The sequence below is a fragment of the Enoplosus armatus genome, chromosome 6, assembly GCF_043641665.1.
Source record: "Enoplosus armatus isolate fEnoArm2 chromosome 6, fEnoArm2.hap1, whole genome shotgun sequence".
NCBI lineage: Eukaryota > Metazoa > Chordata > Actinopteri > Centrarchiformes > Enoplosidae > Enoplosus > Enoplosus armatus.
In genome coordinates, this window is record NC_092185.1 from 4940696 (window position 1) to 4966108 (window position 25413).

General features: G+C 41.4%; 1 protein-coding gene across 1 annotated transcript; it reads left to right on the top strand.

Annotated features, from left to right (window-relative positions):
* The first annotated feature begins 521 nt into the window (after positions 1–521).
* Positions 522–24639, top strand: aass (aminoadipate-semialdehyde synthase). Its single transcript, XM_070907140.1, has 24 exons — positions 522–584; positions 1998–2223; positions 2829–3005; positions 4969–5053; positions 5758–5825; positions 5918–6064; positions 6191–6269; positions 7344–7471; positions 8053–8201; positions 9308–9430; positions 10768–10879; positions 11113–11172; positions 11946–12013; positions 15406–15527; positions 16013–16142; positions 16957–17067; positions 17599–17707; positions 18891–19031; positions 19167–19334; positions 20687–20767; positions 21629–21744; positions 23003–23091; positions 23186–23362; positions 24184–24639. The coding sequence occupies exons 2-24, from the start codon at positions 2014–2016 to the stop codon at positions 24300–24302; spliced, it is 2769 nt and encodes a 922-aa protein (XP_070763241.1). The 5' UTR covers positions 522–584; positions 1998–2013; the 3' UTR covers positions 24303–24639.
* The last annotated feature ends 774 nt before the right edge of the window (positions 24640–25413 follow it).

The following is a 25413-nucleotide window of genomic DNA, read 5'->3' on the forward strand; positions in this document are numbered from 1 at the left end:
TATAGGTTCTACAGATAATGATACTTTTGTGTACTTATATTGTGATTTGTTGTGAATTATGTACAGCACTAGGTTAAAATCAATTTTGCCATATTTTATTCACCATGAAATTCATCTCAAACTACTGCAGTCCGAATCCACACTTATTTTTGCGATACAGTTATTTGTTAAAATGTTTAGGTAATCTGTACAGCAGTTCATTCACTAAACCAGAGATTCAAAATATCAATTTTCACCAAAATGAAGGTGTGTGAGATCAATATTAGAATTCTGAATTAGATTGATCCATTAAATTCAGCGTTATGAGGGGAAAAAGTGAGAAATCAAAAACCTAAATCGAACAACTTTACTATATTGCCTTTACAGAGAGGCAAAAAGTCGTATCCGAAACTGACTAGGAACATGAACTTTATCTTGAAATTAAGACCGGAAGCGGATTAGTTTAGACCGTGGGCGTGTGAACTACGGTTCTCGGTGAAGTTGCAGCTCCTATCACCTCTGTGTGACTCTCCGGTGTTGTCAGTGAACCGTCGCCACATTTCCCCTTCAGCAGCCGGCGTGGTTAACAGAAACCGGTCAGAAAGGTGAGTTCGACCCGACCGCTGCTTCACGTGCAGCCGATTATCGATCAGTGTATCGATAACTTAATTAATGTGCGTAAGCATGCGAGTGACTTTATGTTGACCAGATCCCGGAACTGACCCATGTGGTTAACTTGCAGTGTAGGTTAAAGAAACTGCGAGCCAAAATCAACACCGAACTCCATTAACATTTTTACAGATTTTACTTCTGTGTCTGCGGGATTCAACACTGACTTTAAAATAAGTGCTGCTCTTAGTTTGCAGTTATTATAGAGTTATTGTACTTGTATAACTGTACTTCTGTAAGCACACCTAGTATGTCTGGTACTATATTTATTCTATTTACAGTGATTCATAGTTTTGTTGGAATATGTAAAATACCGTGGGTTCAGGTTTACTGTACCACCAGGGCTTCCCACCCTGGGGATTGGGACCCCTCAGGGGCTTGCAAGATAAATCTGTGAAGATGAGAAGATTGATACCCTTCATGTTTGTACACTTAATATGTTGCTACAGCCAGCATAACAACTGGAAACAGAGGGACCACCACCTCTAAAGCTCACTAATTAACACATTGTATGATGTTTGTTCAATGTTTAACAGGTTTTTGTTTATTGACCCGGCGCAGTGACTTCCTGAGTCACAGCTGGTTACATTCCCCCTGTGAAATGAGAAATTTTTGCACTTTTGCACGAGTTAAACAAACAAGATATAATGTGTCTGTAGTGAGCTCTAACTGTTGGACAGAGCCAGGCTAGCTGTTTCTACCTGTTTCTAGTCTTTGTGCTAAGCTAAGTTAACCAGCTGCTGGCTTTAGCTTCATACTAAACAGACAGATATGAGAGTGCCATCAATCTTCTCATCTAAGTCTTCACCAGAAAGTGAATAAGCGTATTTCCCAGTTTTGAACTATATCTTTAATTTCCTACAGTTTTTGGTCTTTTCAGACACATTGTTAAAGTCTCAGTTACATTAACAGGTTCTGTCCCTCAGCTGAAATCAGTGCAGTGTTAATGATTATAGCGCCTGTGCTGTTCAGTAATGGTCATGTTGTCTAAAACACTTTATGATGTCTTTGTGGACTCAGCAGTTGAACTAGTGTGTTGTAGTTTTCATGCAGTTCTGTCTCATCAGAGTTTTTCTGGTCAGTCAAAACCACCTGGTTGTCAGCAGCTCTCTCCCACCAGCAAACTTAACTTGACCTCTGACCTCCCGATAATACTTTCCCTTGACTGTCAAGTTGTACTCTTTTGTCACAGGGTCAAACGTACTAAAATACATGGTACAAAGAAACACACTTTATTAGTGAGGTTTGCTTAATTGCATGGAAGTAAACAACAGTTTGTGTCACTTCTTGGTTGAACGTCACGAGCTAGCATCTTTGATAAATGTGCCGTGGCTCTTTGTCCCGAGCAGGGGGGGGGGTGAAGTCATGTTCAGACTCCTCAGTCACCAAGGTAAGAGGACGCGGGGCTGCCTCGCAGGCCAGCGGCGCTATGAGCACGTCATGGCCATCCGCCGCGAGGACGTCAACCCCTGGGAGAGGAGGGCGCCACTGGCCCCGCGCCATGTCAAAGAGCTCACCAACGCCGGCGTCAAAGTCCTGGTCCAACCATCCAACCGCAGAGCCATCCATGAGAAGGTGAGACACTGAACAATGTCTGATTGTTAATAGAAACTCATTTCCTCTCATTTACATGTTTGGAGGCTACTATGTACACTATGGAAGTAGTAGTGACATAGCTAACACACTTTGCTTTATGTTACCATTACATAACATTACTATATTATTACAACTTATTATTATTATTATTATTATATTTTTACATAATTTTATATCATTGTACATTATATTTTATATCATATCCCATAGTATTATTTTCAATTTATATTATACACATAGTCAGTAGTACTGTATTATTACTGTATAATGTGTGTAAAGTACCTATTCATATATATGTGATATATATATATATATATACACACTTAAATTATTAGTAGTATACACATCATGGCTGCAGTTGTTGCAGTAGTGGGTTTCTGAATTCATTTTGTACAAATACTGCCGTATTTCTCTTATATAGTCAAAGGTTTTAATGTACATATTGTATATGGCTTTTTAATTTCTCATTTTATTTGTATTCATTTCATTCAAATTGTTCTTTATCTGTTTTTCTTACTTCCTAGCCCCGTCTCTTGTCGCTTTGCTGTGAAAATGATCTAATCCAGCGTATTCTTTGTTTTCAGTACTACATGAGGGCGGGGGCCATCATTCAGGAGGACATTTCGGAGGCGTCTCTGATAATCGGTGTCAAGAGGCTCCCGGAGGAGAAGGTCATTCCCAGGAAGACGTACGCTTTTTTCTCCCACACCATCAAAGCTCAGGAGGCCAACATGGGGCTTCTGGAGGACCTGCTGAAGAAGGTGAGAGCGCTCAAAAGATCCCTAAAAGTCCTGCAGTGATCCGCACCCCAATACAGTACATGTATAATGTAAAGGTCACTGTTTACTAATGTTGGAAGTGCACTATTTCTGCAGTCAGTGTAGAAGAAACTGACTTCTTCAGCTAAATTTGGAAAGCTATCACCAGTTCCATATTTGAAAAAATACCAAGTAAATTTACTTTCTTTACTTTAAAATTTAAAATCCAGTTGATTCGTGTAGCCCAAAACTACAATCTCAGCAATCAGGTTTCTACCCCCGACCTCATTCTGTTGGCACGGCTTTCTTATTTTACCTGTATTGGTGATACAAGATGCCACTTCCTGACTTTTTTTTGTGGTTTGAGCAGACTGAGGACAGACAGAGGGGAGCTTTTCCTTGTTGAAAAAGTATCTGTTGAATGTTTAGTGGAAACAAACTTATTTAGACTGCTGAAGGTCACATGTTAGTTTCAGTTTCTCTCAGATGCTCTCTCCAGGAGAAATCTAGCTGGGGAAATCAGGTTTCCGTAATCCCAAACCAGGTTCCTCGTATACATGACATTTAAGAAATCGGCGTACTGTAGGAAGCTGACTGTAGCCTGGTTACTTAAGCGCATGTAAACGCAAGAACAAGAACTGCCTGCAGCTTATACACGGACCCCTCTATACACGGACCCCTCAGCAAGTACGCAACTATGGATGTTGAAGAAGAAGTATTGCTATGTTTGTAAACGAGAGATGGTGCAACCCGGGACACATCAGCGTCAAGGAGCAGCGCTGCACCAGAGACATTGAGCTGCTAGCTGTTGGTATTCGGCCATACTACCTCCCGAGGGAGTTCTCGCATGTTATTGCTGTAACTGTGTACATCCCTCCATCGGCCGATGCTGCTGCAGCCTGTGAGCTCATTCACGCTGTCGTCTCTCAGCTACAGACTCGGCACCCCCAAGCCCTCCTCCTCATCTCAGGTGACTTCAATCACGCTTCCCTGTCTGCTACTCTCCCCACCTTCGCCCAGTATGTGAAATGCCACACCAGGGACAATAAAACTCTGGACCTACTGTATGCAAACACCAAGGATGCATACACCTCACTCCCCCTCCCCCCGCTTGGCCGATCAGATCACAACCTCGTTCACCTCCTTCCTGACTTCAGACACAACTCAGTTGTCACATCCAGAAGTTCTCTGACGACACTGCCATCGTTGGATGTGTGTCTGAGGGGAACGACCTGGAATACAGGGAGGTCATCGGCGGCTTTGTCAGCTGGTGTGAGCTCAACCAGCTTCACATCAACGCCAGCAAGACGAAGGAGATGATGATCGATTTCAGCAGGAAGTCATCCAGCATCACACCGGTGAACATCCAGAGTTTGGACATTGAGGTGGTGGAGAACTACAAATTCCTGGGTGTTCTCCTGAACAATAAACTGGACTGGTCTGACCACACTCAGGCCCTGTACAAGAAGGGTCAAAGCCGCCTCCACCTGCCGAGGAGGCTGAGGTCCTTCGGTGTGTGCAGGAAACTGCTCCAGACTTTTTATGACACTGTGGTACCTTCGGCTATCTTCTATGCTGTGGTCTCCGGGGGGGGGGGGGGGGGGGCGTATCCAGGGATAGGAGGAGGCTCAATAGACTGATTAGGCGAGCCGGCTCTGTTCTGGACTGTCTGCTGGACTCCATTGAGGAGGTGGGGGAGAGGAGGATGTTAGCCAAGCTGACATCCATCATGGACAACACCTCTCACCCCCTGCACGAGACTGTGGAGGCCCTGAGCAGCTCCTTCAGCAGTAGACTGCTACACCCACGGTGTAAGAAGGAGCGCTACCGCTAAAGGTCATCTGTCTATACAATGATGTACGAGAGCAGCTTTGTCTTCTGTACTAAAGCTGATGCTGCTGAATTTGTGTATTTGTCTTCAGCAAAACCCCTCAAAAACGTATTTTTTTTTTTTATTATTTCTCAGGAGGTTCGTCTGATCGACTATGAGAAGATGGTCGATGCCAATGGCTTCCGGATCGTAGCCTTTGGTCAGTGGGCCGGTGTCGCAGGTATGACGAAAAAAGGTTTTGCAATGTGCCTCAGCTGGTCAGTCATTTCATGGGACTGTTGTGAAAGTGTGTGACAGCAGCAGCTGTTGTGAAACTAATGTAACAGTGATGATCAGCACCTGATTGTAGAGAGACGTGTTCTCTGTTTAAACATTTCTATTTGATGGCTGAATAATTTGATCAGTCAGAGCTGAAGCTGTTGAGTCAGACTCGTGTCAACATTAAACTGAAATGACTTCTTACTTTCTCTGATCTACTTTTACCTGTTTAAACCAAATCACAAAAGAAATGTGCCCAAAAACATTTGGTCTGTGCTGAGATCTCCAAAACTCGGTAACTCACACCAAAACAATCTAGAGTTGAACGAGTTCTTGCAGCAGCGACCCGGGTTCAGGTCCAGCCCAGGTCCTTTGCTGCTTCTCTCTGGTACCATCTAATAAAGGCACAGTTGCTTGAGAAAGTTATTTTTCTTAAATTGAATTTTTCTTAAACAACTTTAAAATAAATGTTTTTACTGAGTCAAACATGAGCCTGCTGTGGGAAATGAAATTATGTTGAAATTATATTTGCATGAATCCAGGAATACTTGATACTTGAATAAATGAGGCCCCAGGTAAAAGTGAAAATAATTTTTATGTTTTTTTTGGTAAGTGGTTCTTGTCAAAGTAGTATTTAATCAGAATGAATCTGTTATTTTTTTATAGGAATGATTAACATCTTGCATGGATTGGGGCTGCGCTTCCTGGCTCTCGGGCATCACACTCCCTTCATGGTGAGAGAACATTCAAAACAAAACAACTTGACATGAAAACAGCTTCCTGCGCCTTCTTATCCCATCACTTCCTGTCTCCCTGCTGTTCACAGCACATCGGCATGGCTCATAACTACAGGAACGTCAGCCAGGCCATCCAGGCAGTGAGGGATTGTGGGTATGAGATCTCCATGGGGCTAATGCCCAAATCAATCGGCCCCGTGACGTTTTGTTTCACCGGCACCGGCAACGTCTCCAAGGTACAGCAAGGTTGAACTCAAAATACAGAAATACACACATCCAACATTCAGTGGCCTCAGAAATCAAGACTCCAGTCAGGAATTTGGGGATTTTAAGTTCATGGCGCTCCTCTCTTCTTCTTGCAGGGAGCCCAAGACATCCTCAACGAGCTTCCTGTCGAATATGTTGAACCGCATGAGCTGAAGGACGTCTCTGAAACAGAAGGTATGAAGTTCCTCTGCATATCTTTGTGGTTCGGTGTTGTATTAATATGATGTAATGATGCGTCATTTCAACAGCAATGATGTGAACGCCTCGAGTGCTGCAGCGGCACAATAAATGTGAAAACACTGAAGGTCACCTTTGTTTCTTGAATCATCCACTTCTACACGTGTGTGCCTTTTTCCAACCTGCCGCCGCAGCTCGCCGCGTCACCATGGCAACTGCAAAAAAACACACAGAGGACAACGATGCAGGAGCTAATTTAACTGGTATCAGAGTTTGCCGAAATACACACCTCTTCAGAGAACAAACAGATCGATTAACAAAAACGTCAGCCTCAAAGTTTGATCATCTGGTCTTCAGCTGTATGCTAACCATTTCCTCTACCGCCTGCTCTGTTCAGCGACATTATGAGTGGAGAGCAGATGGGCAGCAGCAGCCTGTTGTTAGTGGCATCAGATGTAACCAGACTGCCAAAACACAGAACCGGGCAGCAGACACAGCCGTAACCACTCGCTGTCTGAAAGTTGTTGTGTAGATGAAAATGGAGAGACAACTTTACTGTTCAATGATGTGCCTTGTCAGTAATGGGCTAAAAAAAAATTAAAATGTTAACATGCTAATGTTAGCAGTTAGCCCTAAGCAGTGCTCAAGCGGTGCATTAATATGGCTGTGGTTAGCGTCGTAATGTGTTGACTGTCGTATGTTAACAGGCTGACATTTAGCATGTAACATTAAACATTTTAGCATGTTAACTAACTTGTGTAACATTCAACAGGCTAAATGTTACCTGTTGACATGGTAACATGCTAACGTTAGCAGGTTAACATGCATGTATTTATTTAGCACGCACGATGGACTTTATTCAAATCCATGTTAGTTCGGTTATTAAAACCACCGTGTGTAGAAGCTTTATGTGTTGTGATGGAATGTGTTTTGGTTTGTAGAAAAATTATCAATTTCTGATTAGTTTGAAGAGATGTTTTAAACTTACACATAAAGGTTTTAACTTCAGGTCAGTGATCAGTACATACATGATCATTTACAGTATGTTGTTGTTTGTTGTTTTCTTGTAAGATTTGACCAAAGTGTACGCCACCGTCCTGAGCCGACATCACCACCTGATGAGGAAGAGCGACGCCATTTATGACCCCATGGAGTACGAGAACCACCCGGAACTGTACACCTCGCACTTCAGGACCAGCGTGAGTCTGCTTCTATCCCACCACCACCACCACCACCACCACCACCCCCACCCCTTCATCCCCCAGTTACAGCACTCCTCGTCCAAACTCCCACCTGCTCCTGTCAGTCACTCAGAGGCCTCGTCCTCTATTTCAGTCATCAGCACTAAACAGTTGCTGGTTGGCGAGGTTGTGTCGGTGTTTCAAAACACATGCCACATGGCAGCTGTGATCCTGTTTAACGTACAGAGAATGAACCAATACGTCTACCTGATCAATAAGCGTTCACATAACAAGAACCTGTAAAAAAAAAAGTCTGCTTTGAAAATAGAAAAATATACGTTTTATTTTATTATTTTATTATTATTTTTATTGCAACTAACCTTTTACGTTGTAGATTAATCTGCTGATTATTTTCTGGATGAATCTTTTCAATTGCGATTTACAACTCTTGAAATTCTCTTCAAATGTCTTGTTCAGTCTGACCAACAGCCCAAAACCCAAAGATATTGAATTTACGATGATACAAAACTGAAAATCAGCAGAAAAGAGCGCTCTGAGTGCATCATCACAGTAGAAATGTTGTGTCATCTTGACCACAGGTGGCGCCCTACACAACCTGTCTGATCAATGGTATTTACTGGGACCCCCACACCCCCCGACTCCTCAGACGACTGGACGCCCAGAAGCTCATAAGACCGCCCAAAATCTTGCGTGCAGCCACCGAGGGATCACCAGTGCTGCCTCACAAGTAAGAGCCTCGTATTGGAATATAATGATTAACAAACTCACCAGGAGCTCCGGCTCTCCTGTCAACTGGAGATATCCCTTCTTCAACTCAAACAGATGCATCGCTGACTCAGTTTGTGTCATGAACTAACCTCTGTTAGACTGTATATAAAGATGGACGACGCGTCTCCACTTCCTCCCACTGTACAAAAATGAAGACAAAATATCCCGGTTACGGCTGCTGCCATCTTGCGCCATTTGGAACCAGATTACAGTCACATTAAAGGTCCTATATCGTAGAGAGTGAGATTTCCATGTCTTTTTTGATTATAGAGCAGGTCTAGGTGCTGTATAAATACTGTGAAAGTATCAAAACACTCAGTCCACGGAGAAATGCACACAGCCCGTATTCAGAAACTGTGCCTTTAAACGAGCCGTCAGGACTTTTGTAAGGTTGTGATGTCACCGCACTCAGCCCCACCCCCAGCAGGTCTTCTGCTCCAATCACAGCACGCCCACCAAGTACAGGGACGCTCATCCACCCACTCAGTCTGTCTAAGTTATTCGACCTCTCTGCTCAGGTTTCTGGAGGTTGTTCAGTTTGTCTAAAACGGCTCGTTTCAGACAGACGGTGAACTGAGGGGCTGCATGAAGGGCCAGGAGAAGATCAATAAGGACTTTTCTGAACTGTGAAACATGCAATCTATCAATCTTCCATTTAGTGGAATCCCAGAATAAAAATATAGAGCTGAAATGAGCATAATATGGGATATTTTAAGATTGGAACTAAGGAGCAGAGACAAACCCAGCAAAACAGGGTTGTCCATATACTTTTGGCCATTATAGTGTAATAATAGCAAGTGTTCATCCATTCAGTATTTTTTTTTGAAAACATCAGCCTCCTGCTGTGGCTTTGACCTTCCAGTCAAACACCGTAAATGTGACACTCTGATGGCCGAATGTCTGTTCTAGTGAATGGGTAGAAGTGCAGTGTGTTACCTGCCGTATCTCCGCAGGGGTCAAGTGTCACATTTTTTATCTTCAGTCATGTTATCTGTTATGTTTACAGAGTGACAGTTCAGCCTGTCGCTCTGACCTCTTGAACGCTGTCTCACTCTCTCTCCACAGACTGCTGGCCATCTGTGACATATCTGCTGACACCGGAGGCTCTATAGAGTTCATGACCGAGTGCACCACCATTGATAAGCCTTTCTGTATGTACGACGCCGACCAGCACATCGATCACGACAGGTACAGCACCATCGCACACGTGACCTTTTGCCTTCTCCCCAACGTTACCTGCACGTTTCTGTTCGGCTTTCACTCATCTGACCCGTAGGCTGCCGACGTCAGACATTCAAGGTTTCAGGTTTTATTGTTCTCTCGGTCTGGAACAGATTTAAAATATGTATCTGTGAATTTAAATTTTTGCTGCAGGAACTTCCTCTTCTGGCTGTGGGTGTTTTGAGGTATCTCTGGTTGTGGTAGTCTTAAGTTATTGTTCAGATTGGCCTAGTTGATTTATGGTTTATAAACTTGAGGTTGAGTTTAAGATACTGCTTTAGGTTTTATCGAGAATATGGTATTTTGTGTAATTCTTATTGGCAGTTTTATTTATGATTTTACAGTTGAGTCCACTAAAAGTTCTTGGCTCAGATTGTTATTCTGGATTATGGAAAGGATCCCTACACAGGTAGACCTTTTTGTTAAAGAGTAAGATCCTTTTTGTTTAACCAGAAACAGAAGTCTCGCTCTGAAATCTCACGAGAGGGGAGTTGTTGCAGGAAGTCAACAGTGTCTCTGGTTAAACAAAAACCCTTTATCTCTGTAGGGATCCTTTCCATAATGTTGTCAGACGCTCAGAATAACAATCTGAGCCTGTCACTGGCAAAAACAAGCACTTTATCGGCCACATCACGTTGCCTCATTTGACCTGCATCAGTCGTCACGAATGTGTCATACAGGCACTCAAGGATTTAAAGGTGAAATGAAATGTAATGTGGTGTGCTCCTGTGGTTCTTTTAACAGACTAGAGTGAAAAATAAGAGACAGAATACGAAATATAAAGGATAAAAATTTAAGAAAAAAACAAAAATACCCGTGTCCTGTGTTCCCCGTTTCCCTAAAGCATTTTACGGCTAAAATGTTCTTAGTCCCATTGTAAGTCTATGGGCTGAGATAATCTTAACTGCAACATTAGATACTGCTAATAACACAACCTAACTCTTCTTCTATGGTAGTGATGAAATGGAAAATTCAGCTTTAAAAAACAGTTATTAAACAATGATTGTGATCTTTAATCTCCTCTGAATGCTTTTACATGAAATATATATTTTTAAGTGTTGTTCAGTCTTTCTATTTAGTTAGAAATATGTCATGTGTTGGATTCTGATATAATTTAATTTCTTATTTTCACTTTTGGGTGTAGTGGTGATACTGCATCTGTATTATTTACTGCATATGGTCTAAGTGTTGTTAATTATTCTGTGTATGATTTAAAATGGACCCCAAGATGAGCAGTTGCTGGTGAGGTAAAAGCTATTTGTATTTCAATCAATAAGCGATATTTTTCTTTCGGGTCCCGGCAGTGTGGAGGGAAACGGGATCCTCATGTGCTCCATTGATAACCTTCCTGCTCAGCTCCCCATCGAAGCCACAGAGTACTTTGGAGACCGACTCTTCCCCTACATCTGGGAGATGGTAAGGCGTCTGGGTTTTAGGTGAGGTGAGAACAGAGAACAGAGTTTCTGTCTCGCTCTGTGCTGCTTTCTGCTTCTGTCTGACTTCTGGTTGAGTTTCCTGTGGGAGAGCGCTGCTGCAGGTTTCATGTGGTGATCTGACTAAAATAAAAACCCTGACAGACAGGACTGGTGTTTCTGTCGGTGTGTTTTTATTTTTATTTTTATGTAAATGTGGTGTTTTGTCATCATCAGCTGCCTTCAGACGCCACCAGATCGCTGGAGGAAGAGGAGTTCAGCCCGCAAGTCAGAGACGTAAGTAAAGTAACATTAGTAGTAGTGAAATATTTCACTGTGTTGCTGTTGTTTTTCAAACTGTTCATGATTCAGCCATTTATGTCATGATCTCAAGAGTTTGTTGAGCAACAGGTGCTGCACATATTCAGCACATTATCTCAACAAAATTGATATTTTTTAGACGAATGCATGAGAATTTAGATGGAGGTAATGTTAAGCGTAAACGATAGATATCCTCAGTGTAGACATAGAAACACAGGACTCTCCTGGATAATGTAATGATCATGAGAAATAATATTTTATCCGTCAGTTTGGTGAACAGCCGTAAATACTACAATACCCATGAGCCTCGGCCGCCGTTGCCATGGAGAACAAACAAGCCAGAGGCACGAACCAGAGCGTTGGGAAATTCAAAACACTTTGTCGTTGCAGTTGTAAACAAAACGCAGCTCAATTCGTTCAAATGAACCGAGAAATGAAAAGAGAACTGATTTAAAATGCAGCTGTAAAGTCAGTTTCTCTGAACACAGTGAGCTTCCTCTCACGGACTTTAAAACCCATCGTAACTGACATTCATTCACTACAGCTTCTGTGCTGCATGAAGGATAAAAACAAACATTTGAAATGTATTCACTGTTTGATTCTATAGACAAGCGGAAACAAAAGGTCTCCGTAGCCTTCATTACCTACCATCTTTATTTATTCATTATTGACAATATTTGTTTTAGTCTTGTGCAAATGAAAATGATAATTTTGTAAGATTTCAACTTTTTCATTTCTTTGTTTTTAAGGCTGTCATCACCTCAAACGGAGTACTCACCCCAAAGTTTGAATACATCGAAAAACTTCGAGAAAGAAGGTAAGACTCATTTCAGACTGGAGTCGTGAGTATGTTACACAGTAACATAAGTTTCTTTCCAGCTTATTTCTCACTTGAATTATTCATGAAATTGTCAAAAAATACTTTGGCAAACACCTGTTCCATCTACGAGTTAAAGCAACCAATCTGTGGATGAAATGTCTAAAGATTACGAGACAGGTAACGTTTCATGTTCTAACGTAGTTCAGCTGTGCTAACTTTCTACACCGTAGTGTTTTATCATTACAGATGATAGCAGCTTACTAAAAGCTAAGTAATATTTGTGCTTTGTAGTCTCCTGTTTTTGCTGTTTTCCCTCCTTAACTTAAGCAGTTTGTGATGTTTTAGTGTCGTCCAGCCAGCAGTGGTGAAAGCTGGACTTGTAGCGACTAACAGTCACCTTGTGGTTGTTCCTGCACAGTGCTGCCCTCTGGTGTCTGCTCTGCCAACCTGCCCCTGCATTAACACCTTGCATGGCTAGCGTGCTAACAAGCCGCAGCTGCTAGCCAACGTCAGACGCTGGACCCTTCGGTATCGAGGGGGTAGAAACATCTTTTCTCTTCACTTTACACAAAAAACGCCGCCACCCCTCCTGCCGTCTATCATCAGTCTGTCTTGTTTCGCCTCGTTTTGGCGACACAATCATCTTCTCCAGAGTCAGATGAGAAGATGAATGTCAGTTTCATTTCTGTGCGTTCACTGCAGAGATGGGTCTAAGATGAGTCAGAGAAATAGTTTTTTGAATTGAGAAGTATGTCTCATTAGCAGCCCGACTTTCTGCTTTGGAGGTTTGGGAATCAAATAGAAAACAAATCTAGAAACCTCCACCATTTTCTTTTTACTTTTGATAGAGCTAGGCTAGAAGTTTCCCCCAGTCCTCGTGCTAAGCTAGGCTAAACACGTTGTGGACCTCACTCTGTACTGGACGATGAAACTGATCTTCTCTGACTTTGTATAAGACAGAAAACAAATTATTCATCTGCATGTTTATCTTTTTACCCGCAGTCTCTGAAATCCTCATCAGCATTCTGTCCCTTTTTATTAAATCTTATCTTTTTAATCTGCTTTGATTAATTTCTTGGACTATATTCTTTTAATTGATTACACATTTTGCTTCTTTTACAGCCCTCGTTGCTTATCTGCAGCTTCGGTCAATGCTGCGTTTAAAAACATTTTAATGAGCTTGTCAAATCCATCCTGACTCCATGACCTTCCTGGGTACAGTAATAATGTTTGTTTCTTTAGCTTATTAATATTCAGGCTCAGTGCAGATTTGCTCCTCGACGGCTCCATAAACAGCTTGGTTGAAGAGATTTCCGTCTCTTTTGGAGACTCTTCACACAGAAGAGTCCTGCTCGCTCATATTTAGGCCGCCTCTAAGACTTGATGAGTTTTCTTCCTAATTGATCTTAAGTATCATTTTTCCAGACAAGCCATGCCACCAAATCTTAATCCTTTTGATTGAGTTTGGCTCCTTAAGATATGTAAACTCAGGGAGAAATCCTCCTGAGGGAACGTCTCTCTTTTCTTTTTTTTTTAATTAAGAGGACGAGGCTCGGCGGCAGGCGGACTGCCGGTCGGACCTCCGCTGAGACTCGTGCATGTGTGCGGTGTCGCATCCAATTAGGCCAAAGCTAACGAGTCCAGGGGTCTGACTCCTGGGGGATTTGATGCGGTTGGTGGTGGTGGGATATTAATGCCACAGGTCACTCGGGGTGATGCCTCTATTATGGTGTTATTGTTGTTATGATAATCCAGCATGCAAAACCACAGACTTTCTTAACTGAATCCAGTTGTTTGGAGAAGGCCTCTCTATTTAATTAAAAGGCTCGGCAGCTGATGCTTCCTGGTACAGAGGACTCGCGTGGCTTTCGTTCTCTCTGTGGGTTACGTATGAGATGAAACCTCAGTACTTTCTGAGTACTTTGTAAACTTTGGAGCAGAGACACTGCCTCTGTTCACTTTATAGAATATGTATGTTATATGTACACATGTATTCCTCTAAAGTTTGGCTTGTTAATGATGAAAAGTGTAGGGAAAAAAACAGTAATTTAGTAAATTAAGATATAAGGTTAGTAGCGTTTTAACTTCTTAAATATTCAAATTGATAAATACCAGTATGTGTACTAATAAATCAAATATTATTTTCACTAGCAACTCTATGACTTTTAATTTTATATAAATTATTACTAACAGTTGTTAAACAAAATAATAATTTGAATATTAATCATACGATACATGTGAATTCATCTTTAAGCACATTTGGTTTTGGGATATTTCATGTATGAAAACATTATTTTCACAAGCATTTATAAAAACAGCAACAAAGATTTTCATTCTATTTGTTTTTTAATTAATTATTTTATTCATTTAATTTTTTTGGATGACCCCCCTCCATGCTCATCCTCCTTCTCCCATCCCGGCTCACCTTCATGTTCCTCTCCTCCTGGTTCAGACCAGATCCTCGTCGGTCACAGCGATACTGCTGGACTTGGTTTGATCAGAGAAGTCTCACTGCCACTTTGACTTTGTACACATTATATTATATATTATATACACTGATCTGAGAAAAGTAAACCCAACATTTAAAAGCAACAGCTAAAGAAAATGCCGCTGTTACTTAACTGATTCCTTCAAGGGTTTTCAAGGAGCTCTGAAAGCTTCAGGGAACTTTAAAACTATATTAAAACAATATTAAAAACAAATTGATGTCAGAGAAACTTTTAATTTTGAATTGTGTTTGGTGGACGTGATCTTTACGCATAATTTCTTTATGTTCTTTTTCTTTGTTATGCAAGTTAATTGTATTTCAGGGACCCTTTACTGTACTTTTTTCACCCTTTTTATATTTGCTTTTCTGCTGAGGTAGTGGGCAGGACGCCACTTTGTCCATGATGCTACTTCACTGAAATTAATTAATTTCCCATGTTGTGTATTTCTTAATAATCCAAAGGTTATGTTCAGAAAAATGTGAAGAGAAACTGACTACAGACTAAAGCAGATCTCAAAATAACGCAGTTTTGGTAGCTTCCTGTTAGCAAGCAAAATGTGTAAAGAGTCAAAGTTCAGTGGCTGAATTTTTTTTATCTCTGCTCAGACAGAAAGACGTAACACTCGTGGGTGACTAGACTGGTTTCCATCCAATCGTCCATTTTTAAGGGCCAAAATTTGAAATAATCTCCTCAGTTTTGACAAGTTGACCAGATAGTTTAATTAAAATCATGACTTTCTTTGAGGTGCTTCCATCTTTAAAAACTTTGAAAATCAGTGTGGCCCAGGGTTTAACATCTCAGCCTGTTGGATGGAAACGCAGTCACTGAGACCCACGGATGTCATTATGTGTTTAAGTTTTCGCGGTGTGGTTCTAAGTCAGCGTGTCTAATGTCCCTCAGGGAGAAAGCTCAGATCATGAAGAAGACTGGGATGAAGCGCGTTCTGCTGCTGGGTTCAGGATACGTCTCCGGACCCGTAGTTGAGTATTTGACCCGCGACGAGAAGACCCAGGTCACAGTGGGTGAGTTTTTCTTACAAAAGTGATGCGTTATTTAAAATAAAGGTCCACTTTGCTTCTTAGCTTTTAGTTTGGTCCTTGATGGTTTAGGGATTTGGTTGAAAGTTGAAAGACTGTTACGTCCCACCCCACAGACCCCAATCAACCACAGAGGAAACACCTTTAAAACAACCAGCTTTTAAGCACTTAATTCCTCATTTAGGAATCAGATGTAGCACATCTGGGCAGAGCTAGAGGGGACAGAAGAGGAAAAGGGACCAGTTCTGTAGAACAAGACTGTTCAAGTTGTCCTGAAATAGAGAGATGTCACAGTTTGCAGTCAGCCGTGAGACATGAGTGGTTGTCCTACGGTGCACCAGCTGTAAATTACCGATGTGAACTAAGGTGATCCCGTCTGAAACAGATTGCATTAAAGCTGAAAACTTCCAAATCGAAAATATACCTCGTAACATTAAATATCTTGCGGTTTCTGCTCTGTTTGTGTTCAGCGTCGGTGCTGCTGAAGCAGGCAGAAGAGCTGGCAGCCAAATATCCCAACACCATCCCCGTCACGCTGGACGCCGGCAGCCAGGAAGGACACCTCGACTCTCTGGTCAAAGATCATGACCTGGTCATCAGGTACAGCACGAGCTCAATGTGTTCTTACAAGCTGACAAACTGTTAAACACGTGGATGGACGTCATTGCCTTTCCTAAAGTAAACGTGAAATATTTGAGGTTGAATTCTAATAAATTCTGAAATAATACTGTACTGCAAGGTGAATGTAATAGACTGACTTCCTTTGATGTTTAGGTTTTTTAGATTTTTTTTTAAGTTGGCCACACCCCCAAAAGGAGGCGGAGCCTGAAGAACACTGTCAGCTATATTGGGCTTCTGATTGACCTCCAGTTTTTAAGCTACATTGCTAAAATACCAGCATTTAGTGACCATCTGGATGCTTTCTGTGTTACATTAGCATATTGTCATGTCCTGAGGTCTATTTTCTGTTGAGTCTCCTAGTGATGAAATCTGTTATATATATATAAAAAAAAATGAGTCTTCTTTTCCGCAGCAAAGGAGGAAGGGCAAGCCATCAATTAAATGAAACAGCCATCACAACCAGTGAAAGTTAGTGTTTGGATAAAAAAAGTTGCAGATTTTAGCTGAAGAAAGCCTAGACGTCGTGACTTTAGCAACCCAATAAGTGCTACTTGTTTTCTTTATGATAGTTCATTAATACTGTTATTTCTTTATCAGTCCCTAATTTAAATAATAATATTGAAAGTCTGTAGCCTCCCTAGCTGCCCTGTGAGGCTGTTATTTTCATTGGAAGGATGAAAAAAGGAGTTGTGTGGACATCTCAGACTCAGACTCTACATGATCAGACCGGGCTCAGTTTTCGTCATTTGCTGTATGTTAGATAAATTCACCAGCTCCTCCCTCTGCTCCTCAGCATGCTGCCGTACTCGTTTCACCCGCTCATCGCCAAACACTGCATCAAGAGGAAGGTCAACATGGTGACAGCCAGCTACCTGAGTCCTGCCATGAAGGAGCTGCAGAGCTGGTGATGACCGAGTACACAACAGACAGATAAGATAAAACAGGAGATATTCACATACTACTTTCACATCCATCTGCTGATTGACGAACGTTTCTCTTTGCTCACGTTAAATCTCCAGATTAATATGTCTACAAGATGATTTTGTGACGTCATGACATTTCAGTGAAGTCGGAGACATCTTCAGTCCAACTGTTAAACGTCTGAAGTGAACAACATTTGCATGTTCATAGAGTCTGGATTTTATTTTAATGAGGTAGAAGGAATAGATGTCATTTTAAAAACTTTTAACAATATAACTGAACTTTTAGGTCACAATTAAAACACATGCACAGTGACAGAATACCACTGAGCAAACCAGATAAACAGGGCACGTAGTTCAACAACAGAAGATTAATTTTATATCAAGTAAAATGGTTCGGTGGTGGGGTGTGTGTGTGTGTGTGTGAGAGTGTGTGAGAGAGTTTGGTGATGTGTTTAATGCCTTAAATCAAGAGATGCTGAAACTCAATATATATATATGTGTGTGTGTGTCAGTGCGGAGGACGCCGGCATCACCATAGTGAATGAGATGGGACTGGACCCGGGTATCGACCACATGCTGGCCATGGAGTGCATCGATCAGGCCAAAGCCGACGGCTGCACTGTGAGTCAGCACACACTCTGACTGTGTGTGTGTGTGTGTGTGTGTGTGTGTGTGATAAGGATTGTTTGAACTCATGCAGCAGTGGCTTCCTGGCAGTCATATTGATCCATTTAACAGACTGACAGTCCACATGTTCTCATTGCTGAATTTCACACAGGCTTTAGTCCAGAAACAGACGACGTCACACAGCCAGACATGAGCTGATGTGGTGTGTGTTTTTCTTTTCTTTTTTTTGGACTGGAGTTGCTTTCTGAATCAGAGAAGTTCAACACAACCTGAAAAAGACCTGTGATTCAACCCTGTTCATCTAAAACACCTGATTTTGTTCAGGTCCTGACAAACGCAGGTCGACCCAAAATGAATAAGCAGAAAATGAATGAATGACGTAAGCCTGTGAGAAGATTCAGTATTACTGTTTACTGTCCTCATAATACGCCACCGTTAGCCTTGCTAATGTTATAGGCCAATATTATCTTAACACAGATGTACTGTATATATAGATCAATATCAGTAGTCAAGTTTACATCCAAATTTAGCATAAATTTTTACCCAATTTCCAGAAAATATACAAAAAAAAGAAAGAAAGACAATCCACTACTTTTATGTGAACATTAGAAGTTGTTCTCCAGTCGCTGCCGTTAAACCATCGCAGAAGAAGAAGACACAACAAGATGACGTCATTAAAAGAGCTCCAGTCAAAGCTCAAATGATGGAAAACCATGTGGAGAACATGATGGAAATATGACATTTCTGTTAGATTCATGTATTAATGTGTCTCCTCATCGCTCCACACAGATCTGATGTCGTCATTTGTCTGTTTCCTTTCACATTTTCTTTCTATCAATACACCAACTTTTCTTCCTCAGTCAAGCGCAAAAACTGTCTTGTGGTATTTCATTTCATTTCTTTCAAATGTTTGGTGTTAACCACCTGCACAAGCTCTTTTGTTTTTATCTTTTTAATTGTAAAATTTCTCGCTCACTACACATCTTTCTCTCTCACAATCCTTTAAGAACCAAATTTAAAATTTGACTGTCAGGCCTCTTTTAAAACCAACACATCACAAGTCTGTGTTATTGATGAGCACTGCTAAATACTGTAATACTTAAATACAAATAGCCCTGAGACAATTAGTTGATTAATTAATAAGTTGATTGACAGTATAAATAAATGTGTCGTTCAGGTGGAGTCCTACAGCTCGTTCTGCGGAGGTCTTCCTGCTCCTGAATGTTCAGACAATCCTCTTCGCTACAAGTTCAGCTGGAGTCCGTACGGCGTCCTCCTCAACACCATCAGCCCCGCCATCTTCCTCCAAGACAACCAGGTACGGAGGCCTCTAAGGACCATCAGTTATTAATGTGCAAAAAATATTTTCTGTAAATGTGTTTCTGTAATGTCAATGCTTTAACTCGAGAGGAGACGTTGAATCTGTGTGTGTGTGTGTGTGTGTCGCGTCCAGGTGGTGAGCATCCCGGCTGGGGGGTCTCTGATGGGCTCCAGCATGCCGATGGATTTCCTTCCTGGTTTCAACCTGGAGGGATTTCCAAACCGCGACAGCACCAAGTACGCCGAGCCTTACGGCATTGAGACAGCACACACACTGGTCAGAGGAACACTGCGCTTCAAGGTATAACACACACACACACACACACACACACACACACCCTTCAAACTGAAAACATTGGTTGTCAGCAGTGAAAACAGGCCTCAGAGGAGACCCCCGCTGACTGACTGATCATTGCAGGCCATTTTATTTGAACAGGTTTCAGCTTTTCTATAGCAACCTATTGAAGACAATTTCTGTGTGAGAAACCACGGAGGCAAAGTTTGAGTTTAGGTTTGTTAATCATTTTGTCAATAAAATGCCAGAAAATAGTGAGAATTAAGATTATAATGATATGAAACGTAAAGTAAAGCAGCGGATCTTCATAACTGAGACACAGGAACTGAGAAACGTTTGGAAATGTTTGCCATGAAAAATTACAAAAAAAAAAACATTTAATCAAATTATCAAAATAGTTGCAGTATTTTATTTTATTTTTGATTTGTTTCACGTGCACTGGAGAAAACAACATCTGCATGTCTTTTCTGATTTGAAGTGAAGAGCAGATAAATGCTGCACCTACAGGCATTCTGTCTGGACAGAAATAAGGTTGTGGAGAGCTCAAACGCAAATACATTGAGTTCAGAGTCAAGAGGATGTCATAGTCAAGAAAAGATTTTTGTCTTCCACAAACCTGATCAAACCAGAAAGCCTGTTTTCTTTAGTTAGAGTTCAGGGACAAAGCCTTGGGTGTCTTTTAATTTCTCATCTTTTTTGATGTAGATACAAAGACATAAAGAAGATGTTGAAGCATTTACAGCAGTTTCTTATCCGCTGTCCTGTTTCCCTGCATTAATGCACGCTATCTCACCTTCACTCCTCGCATCGACGAATCTGGACTACCGTACCTCTTCTGTTTGAGTGTGTGAGCTGTGGGCTCCAGCTGACATGATGTGGTCTTTGTACAATAAGGATGATGTTTCACTTCCAGAGATAAGTGGCTGAGGAAGAGACAGTGCAGAGAAAGAAGCACATCGTGGCTAAGCAGCAACAAGAAGAATAGAATAGGACTTTTATCAAACTACTCTCATATTCCATCTCTATTATCTCAAACATGAAAAGAAAATTTGTGTTAGGTATAACATCTCTATCTGGGCTTTTACATGTGATCATGTGCAGGACAAAGATGTAAGACAGGGAAAGTATCACTCTGACAGCAGTGAGGTGGAGAACGAAAAGAATCATCAGTGTGAATGTGTGTCCTTGGAAATCTGAAGTCCAAACTGTAACTACAATAGTCTACATAAGAGTCTTTCTGTCGCTGAACAGATTGTGAAGTCAGACAAACTATAATAATGTAAAAGGAATATTTTCCTGCCTGAACCTGTAACCATGTAAATGTTCATTGTGACTTGAGCTCTCGTTCTGTTCTGTAGGGCTTCACGAAGGCCATGAGTGGGTTTGTCAAGCTGGGTCTGATCAACAGCGAGCCCTGTCCCATCCTGCACCACACTTGGGTAAGAACCTCCGCCGAGGATCCATTCAGTGTAAAAAATAAAAAATAAAAAGGGGGGGTGATGAAAACATCTGAACACATGGTTGAAATACAGCCTCTGAGCAGCGCCTCCTGCTACTTTGTCTGTCTTTCTCGTTATAAAACGAGCTGTTTTGCAGCCTTTCCACTTTAAGTGTCTTTCTGCGGAAGGTTTGCTGAAGAGTCTATCACTGTCAATAGCTGCTTGTCAACATCAAGGCTGCAGCGAGCCAAGGCTTTCTGACACTGATGAGAGTTTACAGCAGATAATGTTTGTGGTCTTTTATCCTTTTGAGGTGAAAGAGAAACCCGGAGCTGCGAGTTCAAGATATGTTGATCAGAAATCAAAGCAGGATAACAGATTTTAAATCCCACCACTTGTGTTTCTGAAAACACTCAAAGAAGATATTTCATCTGGAAATGAGATGCAAAGAGAAACAGATAAATAACATCTGCAAATGTTTCCCCCTGGAGCCCCATGAAGGGTTAATGGAGCCAAGTGTCTAATCTCTATGTAGGAGACAGTTAAGGAGCTAAAGAGGGACTAGGAGACAAACTAGGAGTTAAGAGGAGTCAGGAGACAGTGTAGGAACTAAAGAGGACCCAGGAGACGGTCTAGAGGCCAGGAGACAGTCGAGGGCTAGGAGACAGTGTACGAGCTAGGAGACAGTCAAGGAACTAAAGAGGAGCTAGGAGACAGACTAGGAGCTGAAGAAGAACTTTAGGGAACATTGTAGGTATAAGAGGAAACAACATGTGAGATTGAAAGTGTTTGGACGTGAAAGTCTTAGAAGTACGGAGGACCTAAAAAGAGTTAGCGTGATCTGTTCTCTCCTCTCTACAGAAAGAGCTCCTCTGTACGCAGATGGGATTGTCCTCCTCTATCTCCCAGGATGCCTTTGAAGAAGCCGTATATGAACGCATCGGGAAGGACGACTTTGGGATGGACACCCTGAGATGGTGAGAGACTAAAAGCACCAATAATCTTTATTTTGATTATTTTCAGTTCCGTCTGTCTACTTGCTGTTAACATTTATAACAACCAACTTTCCCCTATGGGGATCAGTAAAGGCTTATCTTATCATAATGAAATCAATAATCAATAATATTAATTTACAATTTAGTACATTTAAATATGTGATTTAAAGGTAACTTAACCACCACTTCACGCTTAAAACCTGTTTAGACACTGTCTCAAGAGAGATGGTTTCGAGAAGAACTGAGACTAAACTGGGATTCAGTACTGTAGAGGTGGCTGGAGATGAGTAAGAAATGTTGTGTCTTAGATTTTTTTTCCTGTAGTAAAATAGATATGAGGTTGTGAGTTGTAAAGGACGAGCAGCTGACGGTTGCTTTTGAGCAAGTTTAGCTACAACATCGAAAAGAAATCTGGTATTGTGCTTATTTTTACTGATGAAGCAAGAGAAATAGGATGTTTTTGCAGCAGTAAGAGCTCACCTATACAATCTCATCCCATCCCATTTATGCTCCAATCACCTGCAGGCCTGCCAAAAGTATCAATAAGTTCACTTAAGGCCTTTGACCCTCGGAGTAAAGCCTTTTGGGCTGTGTTTTTCACACTTCCTATTGAGCAACTGATCATTTGGTGCAAAGAAACAAATCCTGCATAATGCCCCTTTAAACAAGTTCTTTGTATGTCCATTTGTCTGTGCTGCTCGGCTCTGAGCAGATGAGGCAGATGCTGACGTCTGCTGCTCTTCAAAGTTGGTGTTGGTGCTGGTGCTGTGGCCAAGGCTGCGCCTCTCCTGCACTTTTCACTTTGCTCCCTGATGAGGACGCTTGAAGTGGTGTAGCGTGCACACTCTTCAATTTAAATCAACTTTTCCAAGGGTCTCTTCAGATCAAGGCTCTTTGCTGTCGTTGTTCTGCTTCTGCTGGCGGTGAAGGGAAGAGGGCGTCGCAGGCATTGAGGCATAAATTCCTCCAATGGTAAAAGTGAACTGTTGGAAACATTCCATCTGCGCCATTAAAAGAGTAAGAAGCCAATGCGCTCGCAGCTCAAATTGAATTACTTGTTCATTTATGCAATTCACCAGCAAAGCAGCAACAAAAAGCAACTGCTCATCTCTTTAGATTTAGCCAAGGATGTGTGGGCTGGCACCGCGGCACTGCTGGGCAATCTTCTTTTAAAAAATGGCTTTGTGAAGGTTATTCTGTTGTGTGAAAAGTCTTGCTTTTTGTCTCTCTCTTTGTTCAGGTTTGGGATGCTGAGCGACGAACCGGTGCCTCACGGCGACAGCGTGCTGGCTGCTCTGGCAAAACATCTGGAAGTCAAACTCTCCTTCGGTGAGACACGAGCTCATTTTATTACCACAAATCAGAAGAACACTAAGCACTAAATGCAATACTAGTGTATAAAGTACTTCTCTCCCATGGCCAGATAAGGGCGAACGAGACATGATCATCATGAGGAATGATGTCGGGCTTCGCCACCCAACCGGCGAGCTGGAGACCAAACACATTAGCCTGGTGGTGTACGGCGACCCCAGCGGCTTCTCTGCCATGGCCAAGACTGTAGGATACCCAGCAGCCATTGCTGCTCGCATGGTCCTTGATGGTCAGTGACATCAGTCAGGAGGATTAATGCTGTCTCTGAAACGGAATGAAACAAAATCAAGTAAACAACACAATAAAATGAGGCAAAGAAACATTAAAAGTATGAATATCAAAGACAATACAGAATATAATGTTCAGTATATTATAAGAAAACTGCAAAAGCCACACGAGGCTGTGCGGGGAACTGAGAGATGCTTGATCATTTATTTGATTTATTGCATGTCGGAAAATCTAAATATTTTAATTTGTTACACTGAATTTTTGGAAACTTGTACCTCTGACCAGGTACAGGTTTTCAAAGATAATCAAAGAAGTTTGTTCTCTCAGTTCGTGAAGCTGTTAGTAATTATTATTACTATTATTATTATTATTATTATTATTATAAGGACAAACTAATTATAATAAACTTTATTTATACAGCACTTTTCAAACCAAAGTTATAAAGTGCTTTACATGGTTGAACCAGGATTAAAACTATTATTGTTATTGTTAAATTATTCAATGAGGCCAATAAAGTCAGACAATTTTAATGTTAGCTTGTCCTGTCACGCTGTCAAGCTAACATTAGCTTTTCCTGTCAGTCTGTGAAGCTAACATTAGCATGTCCTGTCAAGCTGTCAAGCTAACATTAGCTTTTCCTGTCAGTCTGCGAAGCTAACATTAGCATGTCCTGTCAGTCTGTGAAGCTATCGTTAGCATGTCCTGTCGGTCTACGAAGTTAATGTTAGTTTGTATTGTCAGTAACCTGCTGTTTGTTCCTAGAAAGTTGAAGGTGATTTTTTTTTAAGTTTGAACCTGAATCTGTGTGTTTTCTCTCTGCAGGTGAAATCAGTACAAAGGGACTGGTGGTTCCGATGACAAAGGAGATCTACGGGCCGGCGCTGGCCCGACTGAAGGAGGAAGGACTTAACTTCATGTCCAAGAGCACCCTGCAGGAGTAGAGCAGAGTCCCCAAAGAGAGCAGATAATCACTTTAAATCCTATCCAACAATGCCAGATAAAATTTATAAAATCCATATGCTATCAGCTGCCTTCTCACCAACTTTATCCAAACTGGGTCTTCCCGACAGACTCGGACTCACCTGTCCGCTGATAGTCGGTGTATAAAAATATATTTTTAACTTTCAAATTGATGTCTGAAAGATGTCAAAGGTTAAAAGTTTGAAAGCACGAAAAGCTGAAAAGGTCAATCCCCAGGTTTTAAACCCCAAAAGTTATTTTTATTTTGTTGAAATGAAACTTTATTTGAAACTATTTGGTGATGCTTTAAAACCATGTTTGTAAGTTTTAGGTCAGAAAGCTGAAAAGGGCAGCTGGTGATGATATTCAGTAATCTGCATTTTAACATTAGCATTCTAAGTTTAGCTGAATTTTCTAATTTGAGCCAAACTGAAATTCTTTCCCTGGCGTCGACTGTTTCAGAGAAAAGTTCTTCTGTGAAGATGTGTAAAAGGTCGACTGATCAAACACTATTTCAGGCATTAAAAATTGAAAGCATTAAAAAGCGCAAACATCTCAGTAAAACGACCGCAGACATAACGGTGAATTCTGAGATCCAACATAAAAACCATATCAACACTGATCACAAGTGTTGTCACCAATTAAAAACAAAAGAAAAAGTGTTCTCACAGGTGAAATGTTCAACGGGCTATCGCAGTGATGCTACAGATGAGTCAGATGTTTATTTAACCTTTCATGCAGTCATATACCTGCAAAGTTTTTATAGTTAGACTTGTTGTAAACCTTTTACACTTCACCTCAAACAGTATCTGTATTAACAGTGATTTCTGTATGAATTGAAAATCCAACAAACGTAGCTAAATACTGCACTGACCTTCAAACTGAGATAAACTTCGACAAGCTCACCTCAGTAACACGTCAAGGAAATCAACCAGATCAAACGTCAATATCAAAAGTTCCCGTTCACAGATATAATATGCAATGTAGTCATCCACTGTGTTTTTCAGAGTGAACACTAACAAAGCTGAGAGCAGCTGCTGCTGCTGATTTTCAGCTGGTTTGTACAGGATCATGAGTTAATGAATTAGGGCA

Coding starts and splice junctions, on each gene's coding strand:
- aass (XM_070907140.1), top strand. CDS start 2,014: ATGTTCAGACTCCTCAGTCACCAAGGTAAGAGGACGCGGGGCTGCCTC. Junction 5,826..5,917: donor GGCATCACACTCCCTTCATG/GTGAGAGAACAT, acceptor TGCTGTTCACAG/CACATCGGCATGGCTCATAA. Junction 12,014..15,405: donor GAAAAACTTCGAGAAAGAAG/GTAAGACTCATT, acceptor AATGTCCCTCAG/GGAGAAAGCTCAGATCATGA.